Here is a 24,447-nt window from a genome sequence, read left to right on the forward strand (position 1 = left end):
TGTACCACACTAAGCAGAGACAGGAACTGTAATACAACCAACTTACAAGAAACTCCCTCTTTTCTTTATTGCTACGTTTCTGTGTTGTAAGCAGCTGCAGGGTGTTCAATCTGCTCTCCTGCATGAGAATTGCTGCTTGCAGTCAGTTGTGTAAACTTGGAGTGAGAGAGAAGATACTGAAAAAGGTGACACTGGAAAGGTTTCCTTATGGCATGTCCCACCAAAGAAGACTTTGCAAAGTCTTCTGCGCTAGCCCCATTAGGCACACCCGAGATATCATTACAACTTGTGTAGCTCAGGTGAATATTGCATACCCATAAAGCAACTCCAACACACCAGCATTGCAAAGGGTCAGGTCAGAAATCAGGCACAGCAAATTTACCTTAGGCAGGGTCTTCACCCTACACGGGACATCAGGAGTCAGTGTGAGCAGAAAGGGCTTGCATAGGCTTATCGCTGATGAGGGGCTGGTGGCTGCGTATTTTCATGCTTTTTAGCTTGCAACATTTTTCTAATAGACCACATTGCCAACCCAAAGCTCTCAGACTTCCAAGCTTAACCCCAAGTATCTCATTTTTCAGCATCTGGCTTTTTCAAATTGCTTTGGAAAAAAATAAATAGAGTGAGCAGCAACATTCACATAAATGAATGATTTATTTGCAACTTCAGTTTTATTTTCACAGCGTTTTGATTGATATTGGTATACTTGGCAGGTCCAATTTATATGCAAATTATCTTACATTCACAATGTAAAGAAGGAAAACTTCAATTCTCATGCTTTGCAAATCATTACACCCTCTGAACACTGTCTTTAGCCATATGTTCCTCAAAATCACCAGGTTTCACCACAGATCACTTGTTCTGGCTATCCATTAGCCTCACAGAAATCTCAGGGCTTGGGGAACAAGCCATTTTTGTGGGGATGCATGAAATTAAGAGTAGGCTGTGCTGTACCACAAATGTACAAGTGTTCTAAAATATGGGCTCTTGCAGTGTATGTGTGCCAGATGTTAGAAGATCACAAATGAGGACAGCAGATTTTCCACTGCTTGCTTCTGGCGGTTTCTGCCATACCTTTGCTCCCAGCTCTAATTGGTGCCAGAAGCATTTTCTTAGAAAGAGCCACTGGACAGCTCTTGCTCCCGTGTATCACAGGCATCGCTAACTGAGACTTGAAAAGCATCCAAGATCTCTCCTGTAAACATTTACACAGATACAAGGTTGTCACTGCTCTTAAATCAAAAAGCAGAGGAAGGGAAATGGCATATGGATTCTGCACTCAGAAAGACCTGGAAGGAAAAGAAACATGATGACTGATGCCTTCTCCAGAATTTGCCAACTGGGACTGTCCCCACAGGTGCTGTGTTCTCAGAAAGGTTCTGAGCTGAAGCCTGATGACATCAGTGGAAAAAAGCCCTCTGGTAATAAAAGGTTTTGGACCAGACCCTGTTTACCATTCCTATCTGAAGAAAAATATCTGTTCACCAGATAAACCACTAGGTATCTCTCTTCTGCTCCCTTTTTATTGCAATTATATAGAGTTGAGGACAGACCTGGACAGGAAAGGGTAAGCACGTTATTTGCAGGAACAGTGCCTGAACCAGGGGAAAACAGCAGCAGCAGATGCTGAGGAAACTCAGCGTGTTCTTTAGCCAGTTGGACTCTCTTTTGATGTATTTAGCCAATACGCCTTTCTCTTCTTCAAGGCCTGGGCCTTGAGGGCTCTCACACAAACAATGACTTGAAAGTGGTGGTGTTGGATGACCCGTGTATGGGCCTGGGAATTAGGAAGCTGGAGCCTTGTGGCTTTGGGGAAGCCACAAAACCCTGCTTGTTCAACATCCCCATTGTGGGAAAGGAAGAGTTCACTTTTTCATTTACTTCGGAAGGCTGTGGTGATGGCTGAGGACAGCTTTGGAAAGTGCCCTGGCAGTCTTCTGTAATTAAGCAAAAAAACAAACAAACAAACCAAAACAAAACAAAACAAAAAACCTCAAAACCAAACCCCAAACCCATTGCAAAATAAAACAAAGTGAACAAGTCAGATTTAATCCAACCAAAAACTTCCCAAGAATGAGGGCATATATTTATACCAAGAACAACTCAAAGGACTGGCACTTTCTGCGTAAACCACTTGGGACAACAAGCCTATTTTTGCATGTTTGTGCCCAGCACAGTCATGCAGGCTATAGAAACCTGGGTTGTCCTTTGTTACAGCTTGTTGACACCAGCCCCCACTGCCCTGAGGGTCTCTGCCCCTGTAAAATAACAGGGAGGAAATGAAGAGCAGTGGAACCAGTTAAGTGCTTCGGTTACGGTGGGAATCCCAAACTTATGCCAAATGGGCAGCCAGTGTTTGCTGGAGAACGACATTCACAGCTGAAGCCCTCAGTGCCATCCCATCCTGAAGCCTTCTGGCTCCTGGCAGGCACAGCCCCACTGGGAGAGGCCCTCAGGGCCCTCTGACCTGTGCCTTCCCACCGAGCTCCCCGTAACAGGGTCTCCCGGGCTGCCCCCAGCCACCTTTATCCCTCTGTCCCAATCGAGGGAGGCCGCCGGGGAGAGAAGCAACGCAGCTATGGGACCCCGCCAGGTTTGGGGTGTGCGCGTGTGGGGAGCTTCTGTCACCGCACAACTACAACTCCCAGCAGGACGCGGAAAGGCGCAGGGAAAGAGAGGGGTGGAGCGCATGGGCACTGCGCCTCTCCAGCATGGCTACGGTGCTGTCGCGGGCGCTGAAGCTGCCGGGTAAGGGGTCTGCACCCGCGGGAGGGAGGGCGCCTTGGGCCGCGCTGAGTCGGGCCGGATCGGGCCAGGCCGTGGCAGCCACGTTCTGGTATGCGCCGGGCGGCGGGGAGGCGCTGTTTTGGCTGCCCGGGGGCGGTGGGGAGCGTTGCCATGGTGATGTGGCGATGTGGGGAGAGGCCCAGGCTAGGGCGAGGGGCAGGCCCGGCCGCCGTGGAGGCGCCGGCGTTGGGGAGTGAGTCTGGCGGCCTCTGCCCGTGTCCCGCGGCAGAGGGAGGGCTGCACCTTGGGGCTCCGGGGGCATCGCGTGCGCCGGAGGAGGGCTTGGGCCTGGCCGCGGAGCTGTGAGGAGCCGTGTGGGGCTGAGCGGGAGGAGGCGCCTTGGCCCGCAGGCCGCGCAGAAGTGGGCACAGGGCTCACACAGCCACCGCGAGAAAGCCGTAGTCCCTCTCTGATCCGGTCCTGGCGGGTTTTACCCCCAAAAACTAGGCTGGGAGTCCAGTAAGTGCCGCTAGCATTACCCAGGTAAATGTTTAAAGTCTGACAACCACCTGCATACTTTCCAGCCAGAGAACTTCACCGAGATGAAAGCATATTCAAGCATAAGGGACTATTGTGTTGGGGAACCAGATCTTTCAAAGATAAGGTTGCAGTGAGCAGCAGCCCAACAACCATTCTATTCAGTGAGCAGATTAAAAGAGAACGAAAACACATTGCAAAACCGTATCTTGAGATTGCTGTTGGATGGCCTGGAGACAGTGCCAGTGCACCTGGCTGCATTAACCCAATGGCAAAGTACATTGTTGCTTCTCCTGACCATGTCTTGCCTTTGGGACAGCTATGGGACAGAGACAGGGTCCCGCTGTGCACTGCTGGAGGAGGGGTCCTCCCTAGTGCCACTCACCACTATGGTCCTGCAGTGCCTCAGTCCATGAAACTGCACTCAGTGGGCAGCTCATACTTTGCTCTTCTGTTGGTCCATGAAGAGCACAGTAGTGTCTTCAGAGCCCTTCCCACCAACTTTTAGTAACTCATATTGGAAATCATTATTTTTAGTTTATGTAGTGCCTATTATATATAATTCAAGGAAGTTTTGTTTGCAAATCAGTTTCTTCCTAACTATATATGTGTGTCTGGTTGGGAAGGAGTATATTTTACATGAAGTTTGTTTAGCAGAAGTGCAAACTTGTGGTTATAAGTGTGTCTATTGGGGTGTGACCACTGGAGAACTGTACAGTAACAGGTACAGGTCTCTTCTGGGAACTCTGGAACCAGCATGATCTATTTGATATCTGCTGTTGGGAGGCACTGACTTGGAAAAGAGAACAGGCCTTGCAACTGCTGTTAAGAAAACTGTTAAATCGCATATATCATACCTTGTTTGTGTGGTGAAAAATGCAGCTTTCAACAGCAGTGAGAAAGCAGAAAGCCAGTTGCTAGTGCTGGTTTTTTTCCTGCTGAATGTCATTAATTACATTAATATGTGACAACTTATCTCCCCATGGGCTTAGAGGTATGTCTGCTAGGGCTCAGTGACTGGCGCCTGCCAACTGCCAGCTGGGGAAAAAAAAAGCAAAATCAGCAGAACATGAAGTGAGTACAAAGGAGACTGGCACCAGTATGTCATCATTGGAATAATGCACTGAAAATTGTACTTGCCTAAAGTCCATGATCTGCTCTTTTCACTCCAGAGTGAGTGCAAAAGAAGAGTCTTTCCAGTAAATCAAAACCAGAAAAAAAGATTGCAATTAATATCTTTCTAGCCGTCAGCACTAGAAATTAGTATTTCATTATAAGAGGGACCTAATTCCAACACAGGTCACCTCACAGATGCCTCCTTTCCAGATCATGGTCACGGGTCATCTTTTCTTCTTTGAGAGGTTGCATTCTTCTACTGCAATAGTTGGAAGAGCTGCCTGTGCAAAAAATACTATTAGGTGAATGCATAGGGGAATTTTCAGTTGAGAGTCTTAACTGCCCTTGAAAATCAATGTATTTGGGGCATTTTCTCTCTCTCCTGCCTTTGAAAACCTCCCTCTTCAGTACTTGCTTTTTCTTTCAGTGGCTGCAGGAAAAAAAATAAAACCCAGGGTGACATGACCAGTAATTTACCCAGAGACCACGAGCCACAGTTCCTCAGGTTGATTATGTTGGTTTTATCACTTGGTACCATGGGGGAAAATGAAATACGATTTAGAGCAGGTCAGAACAGAAGCAGTTTATTTATTTTACCTGTAGGAGATAGCACAGAGCAGCAAGTGACTTTGCTGCTGTCCTGGTTTAGCAGTAGCAGTCATTTTTTCTACTGGTGCAGTGCTGTGTTTTGACTTTTGGCCTGGGAATAATACTGATAAAGCTGATGTTTTCAGTTACTGGTCAGAATGTTTACCCTGAGCAAGGACTTTGAGAGTCTCATGCTCTGCCAGGGAGGAGGAGAAGCCGGGAGGAAGCAGGGACAGGACGCCTGACCCAAACTAGCCAAAGAGGTATTCCATACCACAGCACGTCATGCCTGGGGATGTAACTGGGAGCTACCCGGAAGGGCACGTCCTCTTTTCGGTCGGGCTCTTTTCCGGCGAGCGGTATCATATTTTCTTCCCTTGTTATTTCTCTTATCATTATTATTATTGGTGGCAGCAGTAGTGATTTGTGTTATACCTGAGTTACTGGACTGTTTTTATCTCAACCCGTGGGAGTTACATTCTTTCGATTCTCCTCCCCATCCCTCTGGGGAGTGGGGGGGGAGAAGTAGACTGCGTGGTTCTAATTTACAGGCGGGGCTTAAACCACGACAGCTGCTATGGTCTCCTTCCCTGTAAAGTAGATGCAAGGTTTATATACACTTTGAGAGACTATGCAAAAGACCGGTAGCAAGATGGGAATTATACAGATCTGGTACATACACAAGGCCGTGTAACTGCTCAGGGTAAGGTCTGGAGTCTCTTTTCTTTAGCACAGGGACTAATTTATCATGAAGGTTACACAGCATTTATTGGTACAGGAGATAGGGTGAGAGTTTGACCAAGAAGCTGGCACAGGGACTAACTTATCATGAAGGTTACACAGCATTTATTGGTACAGGAGATAGGGTGAGAGTTTGACCAAGAAGCTGGCTCCTATCTCTTAGCATTTATACTTTTGCGATGGAAATCTGGAAACTGCATAGGAGCATTGGATTTTCTGATAGCTGATCATTTGCAGCAGAGGCACTTTAAGCTTTCTCTTGATGGACAAACTGTCTTTCCCCAGCCTGAACCTTGTTGTTGACCAGAAAGGAAAGAATTTGACTTCTGGAGCACTTCTCAATAAATCATAATTCTCTAAGTGGTGTGAGACTGCCTTCGTTTTCATACGTTCTTTACTGATGTTTATGTCTCTTTATAATTTTCTGTTGAAAAATCGTTTGGGAGCGATTAGTAGAAGTGCTGTCCCTTCTTCCCACATGATGGATACCAGCTGTGGTATCCTTCTTCCCACAGCAAGTGACCTAAAACCTGGAGAAAAAGGTGTATTCCTTCTGCTGTCCCTCCAGCCAGGTGAATCATGAGTTATGTATTCTCTGTAACATGGAACAACCTTGGGATGCCAGGCTGAGCACGTCCTCACCAGCCCTCCAGACACATTCCCAAAACACCTACAGTTTGGTAGGGCTCTCTCTGAACAGTGGCAGGAGAGCATTTGAATCCTCTGAGATTACATATGCAATTGGATTTCCAATGAATGCTCCAATAGCCATTGTTAAAGGACAGGTTGCCCAGGGGGGTTGTGGAGTCTCCTACATTGGAGATACTCAAGGCCCACCTGCAGAAGTTCCTGTGTGATGTACTCTAGGTTACCCTGCTCTTGCAGGGGGGTTGGACTAGATGATCTTTTGAGGTCCCTTCCAACCCTTGGGATTCTGTGAATCTGTGACAGGGGTTTCCATTTTGTTGGCTTAAAAACAAAAAAAATTATTTTATAACTTTATGCCTGACTTTACTGAGTGGCTGTGCCTTGTGAGAGTGACAACTAATCTTCTGAGAAAAGATAGAAGGAATGCCAGTTTGTGGTTCCTGGTCAGGCTTAGCCATGAAATATGACTGAACACCTGTCTGCTTTATATCTCTTCTGTAACTCTATAGACTCTTTCCTGTGTAGATCACCTAAAGCCCTAAGTCGTTGCTGTGTAGCTGTTTTCTAGCCTTTTATCAGTGATTCTCAGCAGGAAAGATGTTCCTGTTCCCACAGATCATCTGTAGTTGACACCACTGTCAATGTTGCCAGCATCTCAGTCCCTGCCAGTTCAAGAAGTGAGTGAGACAGTTTCAAGGTCCTTTCTGCCTCCTAGAGATTCAGAACAAAACTATTCCAGGTAAAGCTTGTTCCCCTGTACGCTTTAATTGCCCCTAGGGTGAACAGCATGCTTCGGTCTTCTGGGTTGACTGTCGGGAATTAAAATAGTTTAAAAAAATGACAGTATATCTGAAGTAGAAGTATGCTGTTGAGTTGTTTTACTCAAAGCACACCAATTTCCAAAACTGGGAGTAGTCAAGTTAACCTAATTGCCTGAGTTTGACTTCCTGGCTACATAGCATTTACTCTTGGGCCAGTAGCATTTGCTTTAAATACCACTCTGTCCTGGCTTGAACTGGCACATCTGGATCTGTGGTGAGAAGTTGCAAATACCCTGCCAGCAACTCCTCTCTGGAATTTCTTATTTTCACTGAGTACTCTTTCAGCAACTTGTCAGCACAACCTTCTGTATAGACATCTGGGAAATTCACACTGTGCTGTCACTGCTCCCTGAGTAGAGAGCTGTGTGCCATCAAGGTCCATGGCCTTCTCTGCTGTTTGCAGGATGGAGCCACTGTTACCAAGATTTCTTGAAGAATCCACACTTTGAATGCATATTTAGGGCAGATCTGTGTGAAACAATGCAATGTCCCACAGGGGTACACTGGACTGTCCCATAGGAATGTAATATCTTTTAGTTGGGTGCTCTCCAGGAACAGCTTTTTGGAGTGTGTACGTGCACCAGATTGTTTTGATGTGAGTCTTTTGTAGAAGCCTCTAATTCAAAAGGGTCTAATTTAGGTATGCGATCTCGTTGGATATCTTTATTTCCCTCTGTTCAATGTGAGAGTGTTGTCGTGGCTGCTCCAGTTAGTGTGGGGCGTTTGGCCTTTAGTGATATTGACACTGAATGCCATTTAAAAGTGGTACAGGAAGTTAGAGTGAAGATCACTTTGTGGGGTTAGAAATGAGAGAAAAAATGAGTTGCACATGCTGCAAAATAGATTCTAGATGATGCAGAATAGGGGTGTTAGATATACAGTACATCTGTAACTGTGAGTCTGCCTTTAGCTGGAAAACCAGAAGTAAGGCTGGTTTATGTTATGAACTTATGCAGAAATATTAATCATGAAAGCCCTTAAATTTCCACTCTGCAAAACCTTCCCATCATCATACTGTCTGAGAGTGGTTACAGCTTGCATTTGTATTCTTGTTATTTATGCCTTGCATGTATCACTTTGAGCATCTTTTAGGCACAAGTTAGAGTCATCTTTAGGCAAAGGGAAATGAGGCACATATCTAGAATAGTAAAATCCCACCTTGAGATAGGAGAGAGAGAGAGAAATAGGCTGAGACCCTGCAATGATCAGAGCAGTGGCCATGCCTGGTGGTGCAGGGCAGCTGCCTGAGATGTGATCCTGCACTCAGCTCAGGGCAGTGAGTCTGCCCCGATAAACAGATGGCCCTGGCCTTAGGCGAGTATGCGCAACCAGGCTCTGCACATGTCCTCCTCACAGTCACGATCTCTGCATCTGTCTAGGGCCTGGGTGACAAGCCCTAGATGTGCCAGGCATCTGTGGGGGAGACACCTGAAGCTAAGCTACTTTCTTGCACCACCACGTGAAGGTGTCTGTACTATGTTCTTTATCTTGGCAAGGCCAAGCACAAGCTGTTGGCTCTGGTGGGAGCAGAAACAAAGCAGGAGCACTGTGTTTTTCTACTGTAGGGGCTGGAGCAGTTGCTGTCACAGTGCTGAGCCATGCAGAGAAGGTTGGTCTCTTAGAAGGGCAGCCTTGATCCCTTCAGACACCAGGATGGTGCTAGCCTAAAAGGGCAAAATCACTTTGCCCTCATCTTCAGGGAGTCTATGCCCATTTTTATCAACACTGCAAGAAACCATGCACAGTATTCTGTCTCTTCTATTCCTCATGAAGCAGGACAGCAGATGTGGCATACTAGAAGGCGGCAGTGCTGCCTGGACCAGGCAGGATGAGGAGGGGGAAAATGAGTTGCAGACGGAGGCCCCCTCAGAGAACACAGGCTACAAGTGAAGAGAGGCTGTGTCAGGGTTAAAAGCTGGCAAATTCTAAGGATGTTCAGTGTCTGAAGTCAAGAGAATGCTGCAGTTTAGGTACTCAGAGCATTAGCATGACTTCATGTCAGTGTGTCTCATTACCAAACAGTACCAGAATGCTATTAATTCCATATATATATATGTACACACACACACACATACATAATGTGTGTGCATATATGTATATAGATAATATATATTTACATCTTTATCTCAATGAAATAAACTGTTGGCATGTTTTCTCCTGCAGCTGCTACTCTGAAACATGGAGAGACCCTGTCTTCTCTCTCACACCTCTCACTTGGATCCATTCAAAATGCAGGCTGCTCTGTTATCCCCTTTGTATCACTCTCCACTGCAGCCTTTTTTTCTGCTGACATCTCACCAAAGTGAGGAATTCATGCTTTATCATCTCTCTGCATCTCTTTCCTCAGGAAAGAAGAGCCCGGACCTTGGAGAATACGATCCCCTCACTCAGGCTGATAGTGATGAAAGTGAAGATGACCTGGTACTTAACATCCAGAAGAATGGGGGTGTCAAGAATGGGAAGAGCCCCCCTGAGGAGGTGCAGGACCCTGACTCTGATGTGGAGGTTGGGATGACAAAGCAGCACACGTCAGAGAGCGCACCTGAGGGTTATCCTGCAGAGGCGGCTGGGAGTTTGGAGCAGAAGTCTGCTCCCTCCCTCATGCCATACCTGCGCACAGCGATCTTTTTGCTCACTGTGGTGATCTCGATGATTCTGGTGCTGGTGTGCGCATTTCTAATTCCCTGTCCCCCTAGAGACTTGCATAACACATGGAACCGCAACCTAGGGCAGGGAACAGGTGAGAAAGCCCCAGGAACAACATCTGGCTGGGGGAGGTGGCAGCTCCCAGAATGGGCATCGGTGGGAGAGACCTATCTGGGAGAGCCAGGTCAGAGCAGAGGCCCTTCCTCACCATTGCAGATGCTCCGAGGTAATAGACAGGCAGCTGTGTCCTGCTCACTCTTCAAGCTGAGGCCTGTGAAATCTGGCATCAGGAGATAACATTACCACAAAATTTTGTTTATGTCAACACCAAAAAACGTTTTGACTCTTCTCATATCCCACCTTTTTGTACAGATGGTGCACTTTGTTCCAGATGGAAGTGGCCGAGCTCACTTTAAAACGTATCATCTCCCTTTCTGCATCCTGGGTTTCACCAGCACCTCCACACTTAAGTGTGTGGGTGTATTCAGGAGGAGAGGGATAGAAGTCTTTGTGTCTTCTAACTGGCTTAGCTAACCTTATTTCTTTCGTCTTCTTGTCCTGCTTGAATCCATAAATCTATATTTGGGATCTTTTGTCATCCTATATGGGCCACTGGTAATATTTCTAAAATATCTCCTAATCTGACTTCTGCAGTAAAGTAACAGTGGTTTGTGAAATAAATTCTGCCAGGTCTAGATATGTCTCTCCCTCCTTGCTTTCTGCCCCTGGCTTCCAAATCTAAGCCTTTCATAAGGTATGTGGCTTCCACATCACTTCGGAAAGTGAGGTGGGAAGCAGAAATCATTTTCCATTAGCTCCTTCATTTTTACCTTTCCTTTCTCTGACCCAGATGATGTATTTTGACTTTTCCATGCAATGAAAGACCTCAGTGTGGTTTGAGCTGCCTGGCATTGGTGCCTAGCAGACTCTGTGAGGCTTGGCTGTCCATTAGTCTCTTTTTGGGTCAGCCTGCCTCTTCACAGTGGGCTGGGTAGCCTTTTTGACAACAGTGTGGTGGTTCTCTATGGCTGCTGCAGGTGGTGTGTTATCCCCGCTGGAGCTGTGTGATGTGAATGGCGATGGACTCTCTGACATCCTGATTGTCTTCACTGCCTTGATGAATGCTAGTGTCATGGGTAAGCACAGCAGCTCCTTTCCATTCCTCTTTCTGTACATGTCAGTACAGACCTTTGTATGTTTGCCGTACATGTGGGAAGAGTTCCTGCCACTGCAAATCCACCGTGTTGCTTTTTTCAGAGTTCCTTAAAATGGCTGGTGGACTGTGCCTGTCCTTGTGTAGTGCTGCTTATAATTTTCATTGCAAGCCTGCACTCCCATACCTGTTAGGTCAGGGATATCTGTTTCCCTTTATCTTGGGGCAAGTCCATCTCTTTGTCTGGTATTTGTGCACACTTGATTTGGAGACAGAGCTAAAGTGATCAGAAAGCACTGCTCTTCAAGTAGCAATTAGAAATAAGGTGGGAGTTTTCCCCCTTTGTTACATCTCTGTAAGCCCATCACAAAAGTATTTATCTTTCATCACAAACATGTACAGTTCTCAGCATGCTCTGAATGTAACTAGTCATACCTAGCTGCATCCTGGATTACAGGTATGTTGGAAGACAAAAACCAGACATTAAAGTTGGTGTAAACACATCACAGTCTTAAACACACGCAGCTGGACATCAGCCCTCCTGTAGTTAGTGCAAAAGCATTCACACAGTGTCAAGTAGGGATGAGCCTGGAATAGATACCTGATGGAGTAAGTTATGACATTGTTAGCTGTTTCTCCAGCTTGTACACACAACAGCTGTGAACTGCATTCAGGAGTTAGTTGTGCTTGGTCCCTGCCAACCCAGTGAAGAGAACTTGGGCTGGGGCAGCCCCCTAGGATTAGCTAGCTGCTCCTCAGTTTGAGAAGAGAGTGAGTTTGTTTTAGAGAGTGGGCTTAGACTTGCTTTTAGTCAGTGATGCAGATATGCCTTTTGTGTGGTCAGGTCACATGTTGTTTTGCTGGTAAGACAGGAGTCAACTGGGACTGTTGTTATTTTGAAATGGATGGGAGTTCATCTTCAGTTGTGATTATTTTATTATTATTTTATTATTATTTTTTTATTATTTTTATTTTTTATTTTTATTTTTATTTTATTATTTTATTATTATTTTATTATTATTTTATTATTATTAGTTTATGATATTGTTGATTACAATAACCACAATTATGTCTGTGGGCCGGCTGAAGTAAAAGTTGCTCACATTTGGAATCAGAGCCAGCAGTCCATTGAAGCAACATAGAGCTTTTTTTTTTTTTTACAGTTACTTTGTGCTAACTGGTGAATTGGAAAAGACCCCTGAGGGACACCAATTATTTGCATTTAATCTGTTTTCCACAATAATAAAACTCATTTGGAAAAAAAAAAAAGGAAAAACTCTCATTGCAAATCACCACCTTCTGCTCCAGATTTAAAAAGAACCCAGGTCTTTCACATGAGGTGGCATCTGCCTTGGGAGTCACTCAAGGTTACCCCTTGGTGCTAGCTATTGTCTTGAGGGAGAGTGGATCAGAAGGATCAGTCGATCAGTCTTGTTTGACAGCAGTACATTTCACACCAGGAAGTCAGCACAACTGAGCAGGTGATCTCCAGGGTCTTGTTCCTCTGTGCTCAGCTGGTCACATTTCGTGCTGTGAGCTCAGGTCCTCTAAGATTGTCTGTGCTGTTGGTTGACTGCCCAACTTGTCTGGACATCACTGCTGTGGGGTGGGATTTGACCTTTGTTTTCAGGCAGTGTGGATGTGGCTTGCTTGAGCTACTCAGCTGTAGGAGCTAGAGCTGGAACTCAAACGCAAAGACCAAAGGCAGCATGGGCATAGCCTCTCACTCTCTTTCCTGCCTCTTACAGGTGTCTCTAGGCCCTCTGTAACTGTGGTGGCCCTTTCTGGTATGAATGGCAGCACCCTATGGTCCATCCAGCTTCCAGAGGAGACGCGGAGTGTGCAGTGCAAAGGACTGTCACTGGGAGCACCTGCAGAGCCTGTCTGCCTTGTTACAGGAACATCAAAGTTCCTCAGCCTTCTCAGTGCCTCCACAGGTAGAGTGAACTACCAGCATATTAGAAATATGCTATTGGTTTTTTTGTTTTCTTTAAAGGACTAATAAACATGAATGATTCAATGCTGGCACTTCAGAGTGGCTGTTACCTAGTGATACACAGGAAGGAGTTGAAACAGTAGTGAGTTTCTAGTTACACAGGATAAGAAAATCTAAACCATTGCAGCTCTGTGGCAGCATCTTCATCAAACCATCTCAGAACATTTCAAAGCGTTAATCTGACCCTGTAGCAAATAGGTCTGCTCTCACCAATGTTGACCTTTTAGTACAACTCGGCATTTACCCAACAGCATTGAAAAGCTTGGAGAAGTTATATAAGGACATGCACTACAGCGAGGAAGCCTTCCAAAGAAATTAGGCCTGTAAAAGGATTGATTAGATGTGAATGAATACTGCATTTTTAATCAGTTGATCATGTGCACCTCCATTCTGTGATTGCTGTTTGGTTTACCACATTAATTCACTGGCAGAATCAGAAGGTAGGTATAGGGATGTTTTTGGAATGAGAACGGAGAGTGGAGACATACAAGAAACCTTGTTTTTAAGTGACAGATCTAGTCAATGAGTAGCAGAGCTTTCAGATGCTTTTAAGGATGAGATTACTTGCACAGAGTTTCCATAGCAAGGACCATAGGCTGTCTCTTTTATCAGCAGTAGTAGTGTTATTAATATGCACAAGTGTTTGCAGGTCTGGTCTTTGGTTTTCTTTTGTCATGTAGGGGCAAACCCTACCCTATGGAGCAGCAGCAGCAGCAAAGCATTTTTAAATTCTGACTGAAGAAGCAGAAGTATTGGCAAAAGAGTCATGGAAAAATAAAATCACTGAATTTCATTTTGCCTTTTTGGGGTATTTATTTGCCAATTTGCTAAGATCAGGTTTTACTGAGTTTCCAGCTGGGGCTATGCTGGACTGCTGAACCATTTGACATCACATCTGCTAGCATGCTTTCACCCTGAGGTAGAGTGAGCATGCTATGCTGCAGGGGCTATTTGATGATGGGAATTTAACAGACACACAAATCTACACTTTGAATATCAGAACTGCCCATCTGTTCCCTTTCCTGGCACCTACCTACATGCTTTACTGTTGGCTGAGGGAAACAACTGCTGTGCTGCAGAGCAGCACTCACATTTAGGCTCTCTTTCCAAGAGCAAACCTCAAATATTCTGTGCTATTTCAGGAATTGTTTTGCACTCAGGACTTTCTAGAGAGATGCTAAGAAGGAAGCACAGCAGGACTTGAGGCATGACTCAAAGACAATCTGAAGAAGTGCTGAGGAAAAGACTTTGCTTCCCACTACAGCTTGTCCCAGTCTGTGGCCTTGTCTTTCCTCTTTTCAGAGAATGAGAGAAATAACCTTTCTTGCTCTCTCCTTCAAGAAGGTTTTGTGGAACCCCAAGTGCTGCAGGCATCTTTCATCCTGTTTTTCCACAGGCAAGACCATCTGGACACTGAATTCCATCCACCTTTCAAGTGGGATCTTGGCTGCACCGGCTGCAACTCTTCCAGATGTAGATGGAGACGGTTTTAGGGATATTGTTGTTCTGGCTCTCAAAGAGACACAGGTACAGCGTATACCTGCTCAAGGTTTGAAAGAACTGTGACTATGTAGAGGGAGAACAGGGAGCCTGATCTGGAAAGGCTGTAACAGGAGCTGCAAGAGCCCCTCATTTTCATTCTCTTACATATCTCTAAAAAGCACATTTTTTCTTTCAAGGGGTCAGAGCAGTGAGATCAAGCAATAATAATAGTACCTGCATTTCTTGTCAACTGGGAATGAACAGAAGGGTTACTATTTACCCCTTGAGAATTACCTGTTTCTGTTCAGTGAAGTCGTGGTTTGAGTTGCTGTTTAGCAGCAGCATAGGGAGCCATGTTGAGATAAATCTCTGGAGAAAGGAGCATTCAGCTTATATAAAAGAAATACATGTGTGATTAATTCTGATGTGGATTACCTCTGTGCTCTTTCCTCCAAAATTCTAGCATCAATATTGTTACAGGCATTCAGGTTTTTGAAGTCCTTTCCATCTCTGATGCATTTGCAGTCAAGAGAAAGGACAAATGTAAGATGCCCAGGAAGCCAGAGAGAGAGACCACTAGCTAGACCTTGCTGTGGGGGGAAAGAACAACAGAGCTTCATGCTTTGGGGACAGAGGAAGATTCTGAGAGCACAAGTGCACAAAGCACTGCTAAAATTTTCTACATGTCTCTTTGCAGCCTGATGTGTTTTTCATCTTGGTGTCAGGAAAGACTGGGACTGCTTTGGGTGGGCCTGTGAGGTACAGCACCAATGGAGAAGGGAAAGTGATTGGTCCCCAAGTCCACATCACCAGTCGGGGAGCCATCTACATCCTGTTTGGTTTTGGTAAGATGCACCTTGCCTCTGGAGCACTTCACCTTACTGAGAAAACATTCATTTTACCTAAAATGGCACAAAGAATCCCTGGGATATTTCGACCATGCTTTTTGCTGTAAAAGCTAGAGAGTAGAGGGCTTGGGAACAAGTCTCACTGCCATGGTGGGGAAAAGTGCATGAGCACCAATACCTACTAGTCTGGAATACCTTGGAATTTCCCAAAGGCGCATGAATGCCAGGGATGTTCCAGCTCTGAGCATTTATTTGTTTTGTACTACAACTGCAGTTGTCCCAAGCACCCTGTGTACTACTAGGGAGTTAACTTTTGCAGGCAGGACTCTTCATCTTTACTCTTCCTGGCAGGTAATATTCAAGCAGTTGCCCTGAGGGATCTCTTTACTCAAGCCAGAAACCGGGACAGCTTTTCTGCAATGCTGCAGCAGGAGGAACCTGAGTGGGAAAAGCGCAGATCTGTCAACCTGTCAGAGCTCATTGACATTTACAGGTAGGAAGTGGACATGTCATCTTGCTTCTGCTGGGAGAGGAAAGGGAGGATAGGCACCTCTTAGTGCTCCTAGAGATGGTCACTTCTACTTCAGTACTGTGCTTCTTTTCATTGTCCAGTTGATAACAGTACTCTGAGCAACCCATTGTTTCTCCCCTGCCCTGTATGAATTTCAAAGTATGATAAAAGGGAGTCCATTGCTGCTTCTGCTTCTTGTCATTTCTCCCAATGCCTGTACATATCTGGAGGAAAAAAAAAAAGATTCCCAGCTAACAGAGTCCCTTTGGGAAGCTCAGTCTATGTACAGCATTATGGGCCTGGATTTCTCAGATCCTTCTTCTTTACTGCCAAAGTGTGGTCAGGGTTAGCCTGGATAGGAACAAAAGGAGGGAACAAATGTGAACCCACAAACTCCCTGCTTTGTGTAGTAACTCAAGATGTTCAGAAGATCCCACATTAATTTAGTTCACTTAACTGAGGAACCCCAAAGGAAGCTATGCTCCATCACTGGGAAGAAGATGGGCATCTCCAAGAATAGTTCTCAAATGTTAGGTAGGATGAATTGCCATGGAGACAGGTAACTGGTGCTGAGATGTGCAGATACAAGCCTCGGAATCTCCTCTCTGCTTTCCATTTGTCCCAGTGGGGGTGTTGACTTCCTGCAGACAATGAAGACACCTGACACAAACTGCAGCAACCTGCTCATCACAACCAAAGAGGGCTTGATCCTACTGCGGGGGCAGGACCTGGAGCCCCGCTGGACCTTGGAACTGCAGAACATCAGCAGGTCACATACTGGGGGTATTTTTCTGCCCTGTTTCTTCTTGTACTATTTACTGCCTTTCACTTGTAAGCACATGTGCTCCTTAAAAAGCAATTGAGACGAATTCTCCAAATCTGCAGAGAGATCTAGGAACTGTAGGTGTGCAGATGCATTGCTGAGCAAGTGAGAAGGGCAGGGAGAGTAAGAAACAGAAGGTTGGAAACTTGAGCTGTGTGCTTGTGATTGATCATAAATAAGGGGCTTGATTCAGGCACCCAACACTGATGTCATGGGAATGTATGGCATTGGAATTTAGGGTTTTACTGGTTTGTGATTCAGCTCAACTGCTGTCCCGAGCTGCCACTTCCCAGCTCAGTGGAGAGGAGCTGTTGCATTACTGATGTTAAGTATTTAGAGAACGTGTATTGAGTATGGCTCACAGATCTTAATGTTCCTCGAAAACTGAAAATGAGCATTCTGATTCTGAAGCTCATTCAGTCAGCACACCATCTATACTAAATGTAAACCCTAAATTAATACTACTCATCCTCTTGTTTCACACATGGAAATTAAGTAATTTGCAAGATCTTGTGGGTTGATAATAACCATCAATTTCAGCTTGCACAGTACTGAATATTTGAAAAGGGCAGTTGGGCACAATTGAGGGAAATTGCATGAAAAACAAATTGCTTGTTCTGCTATCTAGAGGAAAGAAAGCAGCTCAGTGTTACCTGTCAAAAGCATCTATAGGAAGAAGACATTGGAACTTCATTAAGCATAAAAATTGTTGTTCATCTAGGTTTGGTATTCAGATAATGGCCGCATTCTTGAGGTCTGATGGATGACATAAGCAATGGCTTTTAGGAATGGCTTATGTCTAGTGGATCATACTATGAGGAGAAGAGATGAGCTAAAGGTATTTTGGGGCCAGTGTTATGGACTTCTGGATGTGTCTGGGGTCTAGTTTAAAGGGTAAGTGTGTACTGACTAAGCAAAACCATTTATAGATGCTGTAAAATCAGTTATACACAAGAATTTCTAAATGAATTGAAAAAATTCTATGAGTTCAAATCAGGAAGGGTTGAAAGCTGCTTTGCCTGTTCTATTCACAGAATCACAGTTGGTTTGAGGTTGAAATGCACCTCTGGAGGTTGCCTGGTCCAACATACTTGCTCAAGCAGGATCAGCTAGTGCAAGTTGCTCAGGGCTGTGTGCTGTCAAGTTTTAAATATCACAAAGGATGGAGACTCCACAACCAATCTGAGCAACTAGTATTCCAGGTTGCTGCACTCCAGCTCTGCTTTTTATGGTTCTGTGACCTCCCAAAGGACAAGAGTACAATACATATACAGGAGCTGCCAGATATGCACTGAAATATAGTATAAGCAATTCTTGGTCAAGGCCACTGTGATAAAGCCCTGGACTACCTGTTTTCTTAGAATTAAGAGAGACATAATCTGGTAGAGTGAATATATTGTGCATAAGCATTTATATAAGAGGGTTTGGGGTTTTGTTTTTTGGGGGAGTAGGACTTAGAGGAGTTCTGTTTTAGCAAGGCAGGCTGGGGGACAAATTCAGCTCAAGGGGGTAACTGCAGTCAAACAGACCGAAACGCAGTTTCTTGTTAGACAAAGCTTACAGAACCAGCTGAGAACTCCCCTTTTCCTTGGTAAACCTGCCCAGGTACACCATTCCAGCCAGGCAGACTGAGACCAGCACTTTGGGAGCAGTCTCTGGGAAAAACAACCTGGCTGCTGCAGATGTGCTGCATTTCCAGATTGGTTTGGACAAGATCACTGGAAAACCATGAAGACAAATCAGTAGTCATAAAACAAGGGGGAAGTTCAGAGACCATGAAATTGAGTAAGCAGTTGAAAATTGTGTTGTAAATGGATGTTTCAGATGAGAGAGGATTAATAGCAGGTTGCTGTGAGGATTACTGTTGGGCAGTAATAATTACTAGCCTTCTGGTTCATTTGAGAAAGTGCCCAGGGGATTTTTCAGTTGATTGGTAGCATCTAAAATGCATATGTCTGTCTGCATTCAGTCTGTGGGATTTGCTGCTGACTGTAACCGTAAGAGACATGAGAAGAGGCATCTGAAGAGAGGTTTTAAGTTCGTGCCCATAGGATACAACTACCTACTACTTCCTTTTGCTGCTTGAGGGCTTTCACACTATAGGAGTGTCCCAGGATACTGCCTTGAAAGCACTGGTTCTGGTTGCCAAGGGCGTCTGTAGAGTGAATGGTACTGATGGAGTGTGTATAAATAGTCAAGCCACTGCTGTACTGTGGTATTGATGTTCAGGAGCCATACTTGTATGCACATTTTAAAGAGGAAGCTGTTAAGAAATGCAGAAAAGGGCTAGAAAAAAAAGCTTTAGCATGGAAGATTTAAGTCAGTGTGTTTCTGTGATGAAAAAGAACCCTAACAGATGAGTTCATAAGCATGTGTAAGTCATAGGAGCTAACAGGGATTTTCATCTTGCTATAGCGAGAACAAGTGCCTTGCAGTAAAAGCCATTCATGCTCAAGAAGATGAAAATGGAGGCATGTTTCTTTGGGTGAGATTAATCATTAGAACTGACTGTCACGAGAAGAGATGAATTTATCTCACTTTGTATTTCCATAACAAGCCTCATGGATAGTCTAGTCAGTGTAAGCCTATTGATACTTGGTTATTTGGCAAACAATTGACAGCAATCTGTCATAAACAATAAGAGGGAGGACATATTCTGATGATCCTTCCTTGCCATAAAATCTCTGATTCTGTGAATTTTGAGGAATCGTTTGTGCTTCTTTAGATCCATGTGTCTAGCTGTGGTGAATTTAAGAAAGACAGAGCTAAGACTCAGAAAGCCAAAGGCAAGCAAGATGGTTAGAAGACAGTTATGAGAGATATTCAAGTAATAGTCTTATGTCTCCCAGAAGGGAGAGAGTGAGGGGGGACTTCATTTAAACTGCTGAAGGTTATAAAAAGGCTTGTAAAACCGCTGGCAGTAAGAAAACAAAGAATCATGGGCTGACATTAATGGAAGGTATATTAAGAGCCATTTCACACAGCTAAGGCAGGTTGGGAAATATACTTGCAGCAGGAGGTCAGATCTACCAATGCATTTTGAAAGGGCTGGGTAGTTTTTTATGACCATAGCAAAACTGTAGAGGTTCTCATGCTAAGGAGAGAGTAATAGTCATGTCGCAGGGTGATAAACACATGTCTACACAACCCAGCAAGGGATTTCCCCCCCACCCAGACAACTCTGAAGAATGGCTAACAAGCACCATGGGCTGCTTGATCATTTTTCACTTTTGTGATCCACCAACAAATAGTTTCTGACTGTCAGAACAGTTCTGAGTGGATGAAAGCTCTTATTTAGCATGGCAAATCCTACCTTTTCAAGAGGCAAAATGGAGGATGAAAGCAACAATGCTGCCTCCATCTGAAATCCTTGGTTTTCAGCCATGGGGCTGAGTGATTCTTTTTCCAAATTTGCAGCGAGCCTGTACCAGGTTACTTCAGTGCTGACCAAACTCTGGACTTCCTGCTGCAAGCACAGACGGGAGATGGGAACAAAAAGGTAAAACAAGTGAAGGCAAGGAGGGCAGTGGCAGCATAGGAGCGAGGGAGGTTGGGTACCTAAGGACAGGCATTCCCTGCTCCTTGCTCTTCCCATTTCTGTGCTGACCCCTACCACTGTGTGGACACAGGCATGAAATGGAACAGCACAGACCATGCCACTGCAAGGGGACTGTGCATGCCCATACCTGGACACTCGTTAATGCTAGATCTCTTCCCTGTCTTGAGGTGATGGTGGTAGATGGCAAATCCGGCCTCCCTCTTTGGAACCAGGAACTCCCATGGCAGAAGCAACAACTCGATGCACTGTCAGTCATGACTTTGGACAAGAAGTCTGTTTTTCTCTTCTGGGCTGATGAAGCACAGCCTGTGTTACAAAGTTTGGTGAGCAGACATCCTTTCTTCACTTTGAAGTTTGTCTGTGAGGCATATACGGTCTCTGCCTTTTATTCCTAATGTAATTGAACTTTAAACCTGCCATATAAGAAAGCTGTCAGGGACATCTTTTCCTCTTGTTTTGACACTTTTGACTTCTCTGAGCCTGAAGACAGCAGTTTTTGTGTGCTAAGTCTTCAGCAGAAAGCTTTATTGACAGAAAGTTTGCATCCACAAAACCAAAACTTTCTGTGTGAATTTAATGTTTTTTTTTCTACAACTTTGAGATATTTTTACTGCAGATTTGTTTGAGCCCCAGAGCTCTTCTCTGCATGCAGGCACACAGGTCAGCATGGATACTTAAAACTTCTAGACTGTAGCCCATCAAGCTGGCTTCGACAGAGCCAGATATCAGCCTTGCCAAAGAGAAGTTGTGGAACAGATTCTGTTTTAGAAATAAAAACTTTACAGGATTTAATCTGTGTAGGACCATAGAGTTTTTGATTCTCTGATCCATATAAAGACAGCACAATGTCAGAAAACATCTTTATTTCTTTGGCAAAGCTAGACTCCTCTTTGCTAGACAGTTGTAACATTTTTATCTGTCCTTGGTTCCAACAGCATCCTGGTCCTAGACCTGAGCGCCCAGGGCTGCACCACCTCTATCTCCTCCATCCTGTTTTTCCTACAGTCCTTTTGGACCTCACCAATGCAACAGACAAAGTCATTGCTTCAGCAGGTGAGTACAGATGGAGAAGAAACTGTCGGCTAAATGAAATATGGAGGGATAGATAGCTGTGAGAAACAATGGGGTGTAGTTGAGCCTTTAAAGGTAGCACCTGAGGTCCACCACACATAGGCCAGCAATGGGAAGTAAGATTCATCTTATTTGATCCTGTCCAAACCCTACTTTGCAGATAAAAACCCCACCAAGTTTCTTACACATGTTTAAGCAAGGAAAGGTCCGAGTTCGATTTCATGAATGTTTTACACCAGAGAAGTTTCCTTGCTTTCCATGGAGCTATGTGTGATTTAAGATAGTGCTTGAAGAATCACTATAAAACTTTTCTCTCTCACCTGAAGGTACACTTCTGCCTTTGTTGGCCGTCTTCTGCTCCCAGGGGAAGCAGCTGTGCTCTTTCTTCTTTTTTCTTTTTGGAAGGGGAAATACAAAATATTTAAATGTGTGTTTTCAGGGAAAAGTGGATCTGGATTTAACATCTGTACAGGACTGTACAGTCCTTGTTGGATTTCCTTGCTCTTTTTAAAGCAGTTCAGCCAACAGCCAGCTTATTGAGCATGGCAGCATATGGGATAGAAGATCAGTTCATCCAGCACTGGGTCCAGTGGGCCAGGAAGCATAGAAAAGCTGCTACATAGTGATACAGCTTATTGGGTTTGTATCAAAAACACGGCTCAGTCAAGAGCAAATAGAATATAATTTTTAGATGGGTTTATTTGAAACTGCAGTTCCTGAGGTCTGTACAGATCATTTTGCAGTGACTGGAGTGAACTAACTTGCTCGTGCTCTATAGTGGTTAAACAGTAGCTGCTAAGAGGTGTGGGAAGGAAAGCTCTCTGAAAGTGAACTGCATTCATGAAATTTGTGCATCTCTATGGCAAGCTCCAGAATGTCTCCTGGAAGCAAATCTTTTTATTTCTGATATAAATTTCAATTTATTTCTATGGAAAATTTTTATCTTAAAATTATTTTCTCTGATTAACTGAGGTACATGCAATTGTAAAGTCAAACTTATTATACCCTCAGTCCAGTGCATGTTGTGACTGAGTAAAGACTGTAAGATTTATTTTGGAAGAAACATAATCATTTACTCCTCACCAATATTTTCTTGCCCTTTTCTGATGGACTAGTTGGAATTAACGACCTCCAGAAGGATGCATTTCACATCACTGTGACAACAACTGCAACCTCTGAAAAACAGCCAGGATTTCTCTCGGTCAGCAAGCTGGGCCTGAAGTGGGCCATGATGAGCCAAGGTCGAATGGTGTGGCTGAAGGACACCACTACTCCAAAAATCAGCCGTGGAGAAGTGAGAAGATTTCTTGCCCGGCTGAAATTTGTTGACTTTCCTCAACGGGTGAGATTGTACAGGACTCCCTAATGAAATCCAGACCTTTGAAAACATCTGATCTCTTTCCTACAGATACAGTTAGGTGCTCTTTGTAATGCAGAGAGGATGTTTGCAGAGGCTTTGCTGAATGCAGAGAGACTTGCCCAAGACTGACTGTCCCTTTTGAATTTAAACTGCACAGATTGTGAGGTCTGGCTGTACTTTGACAGTTGGACAAGGAGGGGTAGCTTAGATAGAACAAAGGATCAGCAACTGAGAGATTCACAGAGGGAACAGAGAGGTGGGACAGAGATCACTTGTTTTGACATGGGCAGACAGGTGCCCAGATTCAGTTGCTGACCTGTGAATTATCACTTTTCTCTACCAGACTTTATTATAAGTTTTGACTTTATGTTTTTTGTTTGTCTTTCCTTCTCCAGCTCTAGCCTTGTGGTTCCTCAGATTTTGGTTGGACCTGTGGCCTGTATGGGGAACACAGGAAGCTGTGGATCTTCAGGAAAACTGTTGTGTAGAGGCAATAGGGGCTAAAAGCACTTCCCCTTTCTACTGCTCTGTAGGGAATGCTGCTTGAGGCAGGTTTGTCCAAGGCAGACCTGTCCTGTACCAGAGGAACTTTGTTCAGCATTTCCCCCTCCATATGCTGTTCTTGCATGCTTCCTTCTGGGTGACACAGAAATGTGAATTTAGATTTTATATACATATATATAAAAAAACCCAGGTTTTACATATATATGTATCAATTTATAAAATATATGTATATATTTTTTGTATGTTTAATTTATAAATGAGATTTAGGACACTCCTTTTTATGTCCAAACAGTATTCCCAGACAGTCAAACAAGCTCTAGGCCTAGAGTGGCCATTATGACTCAAGGCAAATTGTGTGGCTAAAGGCACCATCTGCTTTAGTCTTTTATATTTTTGGACAGAAGCTTCTATCTGGCCCCTCAGCCCTCTTCTCCATTCTGACCCCAAACTCTCAAACGTGTTAGGTCTCTGGCTGAATTACCCAATCTAGAGAAAGATGGTCCCCACAGCATTTGCCGGCCCTTGCACTTGTATATTTCTTTCCCCAGTTCCAAGTTCACGACAGGTTCATGTGGGTGATGTAGAAGCAAAAGGTTCACATCTTATTTATATCCATTGCTAAGCTTTTTATAAACCCAAAATGCCACTGTAACATCACACTGCAGTCCAATGGACAGAATCCTTTGCAAAAGCGTCACAGCCATTTTGGGATAGGTTCTCAGCAGATCCCCACTGGCACTGTAAAGATCACACTAGATACAGTCATAGCAAAGCTGATTCTTGCACCACTGCTTCAGGATTTAGAGCTCAGGCAGAGGCAGAACTGGAAAGCTTTTCTGTGCAGTTAACCCATATTCTGGGTTTAGCATTACCATTCCCTTGCCAGCCCAGCCCTGTGTGCAGTTCCAGGAGGAACAGGCTACCCCCAGGGCACATTTGCTCATAATATGTTTAGTGCTTTGAAGTGTGCCTCTGAGTGTGCCATCAGTCTCCTGTGTTGTAGTTGCAGAGCATCTACATTTATCTTCTTAGACTAGAAATGACCATATAAAAGCAACCACTCTGTTGCCTCAGCAGCTCCCCACAGTACAGGACAACATAGGAACTCTTTTCCTAGTATGCCTTTCTAAGTGTGACCTTTGATATTAGGCAGAACCAGGCTGAGATGAGAATTGCAAAGGACTCCTCTGTTCTCCTGCCGACACATGCCCTTCCAACCTCCCCATGCTTCCCTTTGAGTGGTGAGGTGATGGCAGGACTTCGACTCTCCCTCCAGATAAACACATCTACGATGGGTTTGCTCTCCTGGGCTCTCG

General features: G+C 44.6%; 1 protein-coding gene across 1 annotated transcript; it reads left to right on the plus strand.

The window, feature by feature from the left end:
• Positions 1-2,711: 2,711 nt before the first annotated feature.
• On the plus strand, positions 2,712-23,097 carry FAM234B (family with sequence similarity 234 member B; the record flags this gene model as incomplete). The annotated part of the gene is made up of 13 exons (XM_080636503.1): positions 2,712-2,748; positions 9,526-9,918; positions 10,862-10,960; positions 12,726-12,914; positions 14,370-14,500; positions 15,153-15,300; positions 15,655-15,796; positions 16,440-16,583; positions 20,055-20,136; positions 20,364-20,519; positions 21,132-21,249; positions 22,383-22,609; positions 23,023-23,097. The coding sequence occupies 13 exons, from the start codon at positions 2,712-2,714 to the stop codon at positions 23,026-23,028; spliced, it is 1,872 nt and encodes a 623-aa protein (XP_080492629.1). The 3' UTR covers positions 23,029-23,097.
• Positions 23,098-24,447: the final 1,350 nt, after the last annotated feature.

The sequence above is a fragment of the Psittacula echo genome, assembly GCF_963264785.1.
Source record: "Psittacula echo genome assembly, chromosome: 1".
NCBI classification, from domain to species: Eukaryota; Metazoa; Chordata; class Aves; order Psittaciformes; family Psittacidae; genus Psittacula; species Psittacula echo.